Source organism: Mizuhopecten yessoensis, unplaced genomic scaffold (assembly GCF_002113885.1).
Source record: "Mizuhopecten yessoensis strain PY_sf001 unplaced genomic scaffold, ASM211388v2 scaffold11093, whole genome shotgun sequence".
Taxonomy (NCBI): domain Eukaryota; kingdom Metazoa; phylum Mollusca; class Bivalvia; order Pectinida; family Pectinidae; genus Mizuhopecten; species Mizuhopecten yessoensis.
In genome coordinates, this window is record NW_018408876.1 from 537498 (window position 1) to 549587 (window position 12090).

Below are 12090 nucleotides of genomic sequence, written 5' to 3' on the forward strand. Positions count from 1 at the left end.
TACCTAGAGATGTCGTTCCTTAGTGTAAGTGAGTGTAAGGAACGGCAACTCTGGGTAGAGATTGGTACATTAGGTTAGTAGAGTCCTGATAAGTATTTTCATATCAAGAAATGAAGAGCTGAACAAGAGGAGTCTACGAAAAAAAAAAAAAAATATCCTTAGCAGTTTGTGTCTGTCCTCACATCAAAGTCGCGGGTATTCTTAGCCACTTCATACCACCGTAGAGAATACCTAGCACAATGGAATCAACGTCTGGCCAACTGCCGCCGCTTTGCGCTGCCACTTAACAAAACGCTAATTGTTGGGTGTAATTTAAAGCCGCGGGTGAACCGTTACGGAGTGGTATATATATATCAACTCGAGTGGCTGCGCATAGAGTAAAGGTTTACCAGAAAAAAATACAGTGGAATCATTTGTGCATGTAATGCTTATGTTCTGAGAACACGTGTTGTCTAAAACTGATGTCTTAACAAACATAAACTCGAATGGTGTGTTTGTTTGTTTGTGTATTACGTCCTATAAACAGCTTTGGTCATTTAAGCACGTGTCAGGTTTTGGTGGTGGAGGAAAACCGGAGTACCCAGAGAAAATCACCGACCTGCGACTGTGTACATCGACTTACCCATGTAGACCTCGTACTCTCGACTCAGTGATCGCAGATCTAGAGTTAGTGATCGCAGACTGCCTAATATCTAATGTCAGTTGTTTACAATTTGTTTGGATTTTATTTCAAGGTGAATTTGCAAAAACTTGAAGAAGCAAAAAGATAACACAGAATCTGTATATATGTTTTAAATGACAAATAAAACAAACGTGTTCGCCGATTATTTGATGATTAGTTTGCTTTTTTGTTTTGCGTCAGGTTATATATAACTTTTATATTATATATATTTTTATGCTTAAATATTTTTTTACTAAAAATCTCAATATGATAGAAAAAAAAATATTGAATGAAAACTTAGCATTTAAGTCCGGTAGGTGTACATATTGCGCTTGCTTGTTGTATGAATAGAAAGTTAAGTGAGAAAGTTATTTGTTATTTGAATAACCAATAACCAATAACCGTCCAACTTTACCTTGCCTTCAAATGGATTCTTACGTGTTTTTCAAATATGTTATCAACTATTGTGTAGGTTTTCAAAAAGGATTTATATTTCATTTTTCATCAATCATTGATTCAAATCCGAAATATTATCATTATCACTAGTTTTCTGGTTTGTAATTGTGAAATTTGTTTTGTAGTGGAGTTGTATGTTGTAACATTGCTGCACTGTGTACGCCCAAAATTTATAAACTGAGTTGTCTCCCTTCTGTTTCCCTTATTTCCTGTATCTTCATGCCACTAAACAGTCATTAAGAAATGATATACGATACGTCAGTTTGGTAGATATTGTCTAAGCCATAAAACTCCTGCTGCTTTATCGAGCCGTGTAGGTGTAAACATCGGGAAATCAAACTTCCACACTATATGTAAACCCATTATGTGTACAGTTAATTGATTGGTGTTTATTTTACTTAGTAGTTTCAAAAGCAGTCTTCCTCCTGAACGAACAGATAATGTGCCCATCCAGCCACTCAAGAACTCATTGCATGTACATTACACAAAAAATGCTACAAAAAATCAGTCAAGATAACTATTTTCTATTTGTTTTGATAATTATATTTTCAATGTCAAACGATATAACATGAAAAGAAGATTTCAGGGCGAAATAGCTTGAATTAATTAATTTTGGCATAACTGTTTAAAAAATATTTGAAAATGTGACATATACAACTATTAGGGCTGAACTGTCGCTTTGGAATTTTTGTATACAGCATCATCCGTTTCATAGCAATATGCAAAGAAAATAATAAAACTTTTGAGATTTGCGAACATGGTTTGAAAACGACGAAAAGGAATTAGAATTGTAGAAAACAAACACACAGTCCGTGAAAATATCAATGATTTACTACCTGCTATCGATGTGGAAAGGCGGGGTTTCAAATTTGTTCTCACGTGATTTTCCAAAATAATGGCATCACTGTGCCATTGTAGTCTTACAATTATCTACATAACATATGTACACTGATGTCCGATTAAAATCTGAACGAAGAATGCAACAACTATGGGATAGTGGTAAATTGATTGCTTCCGAATAATACACAGCGTTAAAAAATGGGCGAGGATTCTCAAATTATTTTTTATCTCTCATGACAAAACAGGCGTAAGCGTCCCACAATATAATCAGACTTTTTATTATAATACTCAATGATAAATATTCCATTTAATAATTTGCAGAAAAGATAAAAAAAAATAAAAAAATGAAGCATAAGAGAATATACAATGAACGCAGGTATATATGCTATATATACTTGGGCCAGTATGCTGAGAAGCACACGTACAAGTATATACTGCCCACAGCGAAAACAGCATAGCAGAACAGTCGAGTTATTGTATTTTAATTACACGCCCAGTGAACAGAGACACTCTCTCGTGGTACACACAAAGCTGTAATCGCACCAAACTAATGAATGACGTTACTGCTACCCCTGTATTGTGTAAGGTTTCGGCGGATGTTAGCAGCATCTTCCACGATATAGTTGTACCTTTCCTCATATTCCGTTACTATCATTGGAGAACACGGAGCAACCGAGGCGCGTATGAGACCGTCGTTCTGATTGGCTAGCTCGATAATTTTCTCTAGAGATAGTTCAACATACCAAGGGATACTTGGAAACATTGTCGACTACTGGTCGTATAAGTGGTGTTAGGTTGTCGGTGGGGTTATAAACAACAATAGTTTTGTAGTGAAAAAAGACAGGGCATCCCAATGAATTACTGAAAATATTGTCTGCCATGTCCAGTCGGGAGAACGTTTCGGTCACGACTGTGAGCGTCGCTAACCTGGATCCTAATCAACAATACTTCTTTACAAATTCACCAAAAAATGAAAGTACGGATTTTACGAACATTGAAAACCCAGCGCTTGGATCTTATGGTGTTTTTATACCACTTTATATCGTTACAACATTGACATCTATTGTTGGAAATATTGCAGCTATTATAATCTTCGCTAAAGGAAAACGTTCCAAATCTGAATTGCGTCCGTTTCTGATCAATCTTGCCGTAGCCGATTTGATCATGGCGATTTTCTGTATACCGTTTACATTCACTGACCAGTTATTGAGTGAATGGGTGTTTTCTAAGCCGATGTGCCCTATTGTTCTGTTTTTACAGACAGTTTCAGTCACAGCCAGCGCCTCTACCAACATGGCCATTGGCATTGACAGGTTCTATGCCGTGGCATACCCTTTAAAATCTCGGATTACTTCGTCAAGGTATCGCCTTATTATTTTTCTCATTTGGATTATTGCGATTGCATTTAATTGTTTGCAATTCAAGGTTGGGAGAGCAAGTGAAAATCTGAATTGGAATTCCACGTCAAATGAAACAATAGTGAAATGTGGTGAAGAGTGGGATGACCCGGAGAGTAAGAGAGCGTATTCAATGTGTATGCTCTTCCTTACTTACATAATCCCTCTCGTTATTCTAACCGTTACTTATTCTATTGTTGGATGTATTCTGTGGCGACGCAGGTCACCCGGCAACGCTGATGCAATCCGAGACGAACAACAACTCAAGTCCAAAAGGAAGGTGAGTACACCATCGCAGATTTCCGCCTTGTTGTTTTCGATTCCATATCTTAATATCCTCTCGCTATATATAAACGAGACAATTGTCGTATCTACCATAAAATGAATCAGCGTGGACACTTTAATCGCCTGACCACTTTTCTTTAAGTTGAACGCGCGAGATTTGCCGTCCCACTTCGACCATCGAAACTAGCAATTTTGTATGTACCTATTATTGAAAATGGCCCGCAGTCGTGAGATGTCATCATTACTGACGGATTTACGGTTCTCCTAGTGAACACGAGATTACCAGAAAAGGCCAGTCGATGGCTTTTAAAAGAGAACCGTTGCACAAGTAATGACTAATCTGTCAAAAATTCCAAATCCATTTAGTTGTCTACATCAGTTAGTGTACGTAACTGTTGGGTCCCTATCGGGCCATATATAGATATGTCTGGTCCCTATCGGGCCATATATAGATTTGTTGGGTCCCTATCGGGCCATATATAGATGTGTTGGGCCCCTATCGGGCCATATATAGATATGTTGGGTCCCTATCGGGCCATATATAGATGTGTTGGGTCCCTATCGGGCCATATATAGATAAGTCATATATCAAGCGAAAGACATGTATGTTACAGATGTTAAATTGAGTTGACTGAGTTAATGACAAAAGTAAGTTAATATCATTCAAATATTTATATTAAAAGAAATAAGTTAGAATCTGATAAGAACGACAATAATTAGTTTCGTTAATTTGAATTAACTCCATCTCAGAGTAAAACTTTCCTCACCGCCTCGTCGAACCTCTTTAACAGTTTTGTCGGTTATTATAACTTTGTCATGCTTCATAAAATTGCGGATTCACCTCACCGAAAGTGAATTAAATGTTTTATTAAGCAGTTGTGATATAATGTTATCGGTTTATCTAGGCAAAATAATATCGAAATTATCTTGTTACCAATGTTCTATCAACTGAATGACCCATTGCATCATTAACGATATAAGGGAATAATTTTCTTCTAAAACGTTTCTTTCTGTCATAATGCTTATACCATTTCCAAAAACATTTTTGTGAATCAATATTGTGCTCATAAAAACCGTCATCTCGACTTTCTGCTTTATAAATTGTATACCTTATAATCCCACAGCGAATATTTCTAGTCAGGTAACACTGTTTACCTTATAATCTCACAGCGAATATTTTTGTCAAGTAAAACTTCATGCAAATATTCTCGAAGCTACAAAAATTGCGATAAATTTGATGTGTTCGAGTAAAACATTGATGTCTTTTATTTTCATATTGAAGCATGGGTAGCTATATTACACAGCAAGGACGTGCAGTGAGTGACTAGTATAAGGGGAAAATAGAAAGGATATTGTTCATCACATTAGACATACACTTGGAAGTAAGGCATTCGTATGATACGTGGCGCAAATTGATTGGCCACAGCTCTAGACTTGGTAAAGTGTAGGTACAGTGTAGTTGTACAAGTCCACAGCCCTAGACTTGGTACAATGTAGGTACAGTGTAGTTGTACAAGTCCACAGCCCTAGACTTGGTACAATGTAGGTACAGTGTAGTTGTACAAGTCCACAGCCCTAGATTTGGTACAATGTAGGTACAGTGTAGTTGCACAAGTCCACACCATAGACTTGGTACAATGTAGGTACAGTGTAGTTGTACAAGTTTACAGCCCTACACTTGGTAAAATGTAGGTACAGTGTAGTTGTACAAGTCCACAGCCCTAGACTTGGTACAGTGTAGGGACAGTGTAGTTGTACAAGTCAACAGCCCTAGACTTGGTACAGTATAGTTGTACACGTCCACAGCCCTAGACATAGTACCTTGTACTTACAGTGTAGTTGTACAAGTCAACAGCCCTAGACTTGGAACAGTGTAGTTGTACGAGTCCACAGCCATAGACTTGGTACAGTATAGTTGTACAAGTCCGCAGCCCTAGACATGGTAAAATATAGGTACAGTGTAGTTGTACAAGTCCACAGCCCTAGACATGGTACAATATAGGTACAGTGTAGTTGTTGGTAAAATAAGCCCTAGACTTGGTACAATGTAGGTACAGTGTAGTTGTACAAGTCCACAGGCCTAGACTTGGTACAGTGTAGGTGCAGTGTAGTTGTACAAGTCCAAAGTCCTAGACGGTACAAGTCCGATTATTAGTTTTTCATCCTGGTTGCCATATATGTACCCTAAGCTTAGTATATAGATCCTCCATCCTGCTTGCCATACATGTACCCCAGGCTTAGTATATAGATCCTCCATCCTGGTTGCCATACGTGTACCCCAAGCTTAGTATATAGATCCTCCATCCTGCTTGCCATACATGTACCCCAGATTTAGTATATAGATCTTCTATCCTGGTTGCCATACATGTTCCCCAGGATTAGTATATAGATCTTCTGTCCTGGTTGCCATACATGTACCCCAAGCTTAGTATATAGATCTTCTATCCTGGTTGCCATACGTGTACCCCAGGCTTAGGATATAGATCTTCTATCCTGGTTGCCATACGTGTCCCCCAAGCTTAGTATATAGATCCTCCATCCTGATTTTCATACATGTACCCCACGCTTAGTATATATATCTTCTATCCTGGTTGGCATACATGTTCCCCAGGCTTAGTATATAGATCTTCTATCCTGATTGCCATACGTGTACCCCAAGCTTAGTATATAGATCCTCCATCCTGATTTTCATACATGTACCCCAAGCTTAGTATATATATCTTCTATCCTGGTTGGCATACATGTACCCCAGGCTTAGTATATAGATCTTCTATCCTGGTTGCCATACATGTACTCCAGGCTTAGTATATAGATCTTCTATCCTGGTTACCATACATGTACCCCAGGCTTAGTATATAGATCCTCCATTCTGGTTGCCATACATGTACCCCAAGCTTAGTATATAGATCTACCATCCTGGTTGCCATACATGTACTCCAGGCTTAGTATATAGATCCTCCATCCTGGTTGCCATACGTGTACCCCAAGCTTAGTATATAGATCCTCCATCCTGATTTTCATACATGTACCCCAAGCTCAGTATATATATCTTCTATCCTGGTTGGCATACATGTACCCCAGGCTTAGTATATAGATCTTCTATCCTGGTTACCATACGTGTACCCCAAGCTTAGTATATAGATCCTCTATCCTGGTTGCCATACATGTACCCCAGGCTTAGTATATAGATCTTCTATCCTGGTTGCCATACATGTAACCCAGGCTTAGTATATAAATTTTCTATCCTGGTTGCCATACATGTACCCCAAGCTTAGTATATAGATCTACCATCCTGGTTGCCATACATGTACCGCAGGCTTAGTATATAGATCTACCATCCAGGTTGCCATACATGTACCCCAGGGTTAGTATATAGATCTTCTATCTTGGTTGCCATACGTGTACCCCAAGCTTAGTATAAAGATTCTCCATCCTGGTTGCCATACATGTACGCCAGGCTTAGTATATAGATCTGGTTGCCATACATGTACCCCAGGCTTATTATATAGATCTTCTATCCTGGTTGCCATACGTGTACCCCAAGCTTATTATATAGATCCTCCATCCTGGTTGCTATACATGTACCCCAGGCTTAGTATATAGATCTTCTATCCTGGTTGCCATACGTGTACCCCAAGCTTATTATATAGATCCTCCATCCTGGCTGCTATACATGTACCCCAGGCTTAGTATATTGATCCTCCATCCTGGTTGCCATACATGTACCCCAGGCTTAGTATATAGATATTCTATCCTGGTTGTCATACGTGTACCCCAAGCTTAGTTTATAGATCCTCCATCCTGGTTGCCATACGTGTACCCCAAGCTTAGTATATAGATCCTCCATCCTGGTTGCCATACATGTACCCCAGGCTTAGTATATAGATCTTCCATCCTGGTTGCCATACATGTACCCCAGGCTTAGTATATAGATCTTCTATCCTGGTTGCCATACATGTACCCCAAGCTTAGTATATAGATCTTCCATCCTGGTTGCCATACATGTACCCCAGGCTTAGTATATAGATCTTCTATCCTGGTTGCCATACATGTACCCCAGGCTTAGTATATAGATCTTCTATCCTGGTTGCCATACATGTACCCCAGGCTTAGTATATAGATCTTCTATCCTGGTTGCCATACATGTACCCCAGGCTTAGTATATAGATCTTCTATCCTGGTTGCCATACATGTACCCCAGGCTTAGTATATAGATCTTCTATCCTGGTTGCCATACATGTACCCCAGGCTTAGTATATAGATCTTCTATCCTGGTTGCCATACATGTACCCCAGGCTTAGTATATAGATCTTCTATCCTGGTTGCCATACATGTACCCCAGGCTTAGTATATAGATCTTCTATCCTGGTTGCCATACATGTACCCCAGGCTTAGTATATAGATCTTCTATCCTGGTTGCCATACATGTACCCCAAGCTTAGTATATAGATCCTCCATCCTGGTTGCCATACATGTACCCCAGGCTTAGTATATAGATCTTCTATCCTGGTTGCCATACATGTACCCCAGGCTTAGTATATAGATCTTCTATCCTGGTTGCCATACATGTACCCCAGGCTTAGTATATAGATCTTCTATCCTGGTTGCCATACATGTACCCCAGGCTTAGTATATAGATCTTCTATCCTGGTTGCCATACATGTACCCCAGGCTTAGTATATAGATCTTCTATCCTGGTTGCCATACATGTACCCCAGGCTTAGTATATAGATCTTCTATCCTGGTTGCCATACATGTACCCCAGGCTTAGTATATAGATCTTCTATCCTGGTTGCCATACATGTACCCCAGGCTTAGTATATAGATCTTCTATCCTGGTTGCCATACATGTACCCCAGGCTTAGTATATAGATCTTCTATCCTGGTTGCCATACATGTACCCCAGGCTTAGTATATAGATCCTCCATCCTGGTTGCCATACATGTACCCCAGGCTTAGTATATAGATTTTCTTTCCTGGTTGCCATACATGTACCCCAGGCTTAGTATATAGATCTTCCATCCTGGTTGCCATACATGTACCCCAGGCTTAGTATATAGATCTTCCATCCTGGTTGCCATACATGTACCCCAAGCTTAGTATATAGATCTACCATCCTGGTTGCCATACATGTACCCCAGGCTTAGTATATTGATCTTCTATCCTGGTTGACCCTAAACCTAGACTTGGTATACGTAGGTAGGTAATGGGTGTACAATCCTTGGAAGTCACATTTTGTTTGGTAATTTCATTTAACATTCGGACTAGCTTTCAGCCATGAACTAGGCAGGTAAATGTACCAGTTTGTTTGGCCTACTCCTATAAGCTTGGTAGGTTACTGTACCATTCAGGTAAGGTGAGTATACCTTTCGGGTTAGCCTATGACCAAAGTTTTGTTTGTGCCATCTTGGTTGCTATACATCAGCAAGGTTGGTAGGCGGACATACCACCCCGGTCGATGTACAACCCGAGCCTTGATACATGTAGATGCCCCGCCAGTCACCTCGAGTTACTGGTAACGGTTTACAGTGGTTATATCACTGACAGAAGTACTCGCAGTAGTTCGCCCGGATACTATGATCCCAGAGATTGGAGTGTTTTGGTTAATATGACACGGCGTTTCAGCGAGATAACGCTATACGGTCGTGTGTTCCTTCACCGACTGCAAACAGGTAACGCGCACGCGACACGTATACAATAGAACGAAAATGAGGATATCGCTATTGATATCAACACTTGCTTTGATATATTTGAATACGGAAAAATAATGGGATAAAAACGCCACTTGAAAAGTTTATGCAAAAATTTCCCCTAAAACAGCTGCTCGTCGTATTGGTGGGTTCTCAAAAGTGAATGTAAAATAATCATAAAGGTTTCTTATGGAAATATTTATCAAAATTCAAAATGATATGAACTGTTTTTTAACAAAATATCGTAATCCATTGATCACATTACGATTCCCGCGTGGTATTCCATATTGTCTCTTTTTTTTATCGTAAAGCAGGTTTTTAATGACAGTAAGTTAAACATAATAAGAAACTCGTACGCCAGGGACATTCAAGAATAGTTTATTTGAACGTGCATTCAAGGAATAAGCTGTCAAGACCTTGTCGTAAAGTGAATCTAAAGAAAGCTTTGATCTTATAATATCACGGATTCTACGATATCGCGGTATTAACGAACATATATCTCTCCATATTAACTGAGTCTTGCTTGTTTATTATGTTGAATGTCTGAGTATGGCGATACCACATAAAAAAAACAATCAACATGCATTAACACGTGTACTTTTTCACCATAACCACATAAAGATGAAGTCCGACCTCAATGAAGAAGCGTTCTTAATGTTACGGTAAAAATAAAACCTCGTTTTACTGCCACCACTTTCTAGTGCAAACTTGGCATTATAAAGGGGGTTGGCGATATATGCAGGGAGATGCATATTTGGAGTTGTTAAAACAAAAACAGGAAAAAGGGCTGTGTAATATGTTGGCGCGGTAAGCAAGGTGGTATGTAAATGGGCGTTGTATTGAGGTATTACTGTACATAGCAGCGGGACATGATAATAAACACCCTTTGGTGATTCTAAACTTGCCTTTTAATCCATAAACATTTGCCTTTCATCAGCCGCTGTACCATTTCACATCACCAGATTGAATTTTAATTAAATCAATACAAAGAGACGGATGTCTTTTAACTTTTTTTTATACGGGGTTTGATACAGTTGCTTCCAGCACTATCGGCCTCTCATCTCGAGTTTACAAAAAAAAAGGGTAAAGTTACGATTGCAGTCTCGCTTGTAAATTTTAAGCATGTGTAAGTAATTAAGCGCTATCTAACGAGCCAGAAAAGAAGTTAGAGGAGTTAGATAGAAGGTGTTGATCCAGGTTATAGAGAAGCTCTGGAAACCATGTACATAGCTTGTTGGCGCAGACTGCGGTTGTGGACCCTACCGATAACAACTTATCATATACTTCCGACATGAACTATTTGTTACACGGGGATTGAGTGGTAACATATTTTAAGTAAATTACTCTATCGTGTGGAATCATTCCCGGTCCGTTATTCGATGAAAAAAATAATTAATTACAGAAATGCTTTCGTTAACTTTTCCTTCACCCTCAAATGACGGCTAGCCAAACAATGCACTCCCTTCCTCTTACAATACAATTCATGCACTCATCCCTCTACTATTTTGGCGGACAAAGATGTTAAAAGTTGTACTAAATTATCCGTATATATTTACCATCTCAAAGCATTGCCACTCTATATAACCCTACCTTATTCAGTTGGCATTCATATAGGCTATAAATGCATCGGAGCGACTGTTGACGTCATCGTTATTATGACGTCATTTTGTGTTATGTTGTATACGAGTAACCCTCCCTTGGCGATACATACGTTATTTGAACTGAATGCTGAATAATAATGAGTGTAATTAATTTTTCCATCAGACGAACTGGTTCCAAAAAATATTTAATATGAGTATTGAACTTCTTTCAGCTTGCATTCATAGTGTGCTTCATTATATTTGCCTTTGTCCAGTTGGAATTCATATTACCTATGAATGCCAACTGAAGGCAGTTTATTGCTTAAATGACCGTTGTATGGATGTTGCCGCGAGCAATCTAGACTTTTAAACACGATTCAATACGACGGAAAAAACATTCTGGTATCTAAGGTTTTATATGATGCCAAACAGCAGGATTTTAAACATTCGATCCAGCCAAATTATAAAGAAATCCCTACACTAAGATGCAGTGTATTAAGTATCGGTGATGAAGGTGTAATTTCACTTTGATGTTCATCTAAAAGGGGATTGATCCTCCATTTTTTCAGAGTGGCACAAATATTTACAATAAAGTGAGAAATGGGATGTGGCGTCCTTTTTACTGGTCAAAATGTAGGATATAAACAAAGGAACAAAAAGGATGATATCGAGGGAGATGGGTAGATCTACACTGGTTGAAATTGAAACAAAATTACTCTGATAGGCTTAGTAATTTGCTTGACCGTTGAGTTATCTGTTTTAAAGTGCTACGGGTTTTCGTTGATAGGGGCGTAGCTAGGCCTTATTCAGAGTGGATTTATTAAGGAGCAGGTCCAGGGGAGCGCATTGGTAGGGGAAACAAGTGGGTACAATAAGGAGTGGTGGCTTTTTTTTCCTTTTTTTTCTGTTTCAAAATTTTGTCGATTCACCTGCATAGGCGATATGCGCCTGATTTATATATAGAAACATATGATTATCATTTCATAACGTGATTGTTTTTAAAATGTTAAACTCTTACATCGCGTTCTCAAAGCCTTTTAAACATTCTGCATCCACGATCGCAGCATTTGGGATTTGAATACCATGAACTCAGCACTGTTGGGTATAACGCCAATGAACGCAGCGCTGTCGGCTATAATAACGTCAGTTAACGGTCTAAACTGCCACTTGATATCGCGGTT

At 38.9% G+C, this 12090-nt stretch overlaps 1 protein-coding gene across 1 annotated transcript in view; it reads left to right on the top strand.

Annotated features, from left to right (window-relative positions):
- Nucleotides 1–2705: 2705 nt before the first annotated feature.
- Nucleotides 2706–12090, top strand: part of LOC110465614 (neuropeptide Y receptor type 5-like) — a 65415-nt gene continuing 56030 nt past the window's right edge. Inside the window, exon 1 of the mRNA XM_021521560.1 lies at nucleotides 2706–3634. Within this exon, the coding sequence (XP_021377235.1) occupies nucleotides 2837–3634 (798 nt within the window). The 5' untranslated portion in view covers nucleotides 2706–2836. The remainder of the gene's footprint in view (nucleotides 3635–12090) is intronic.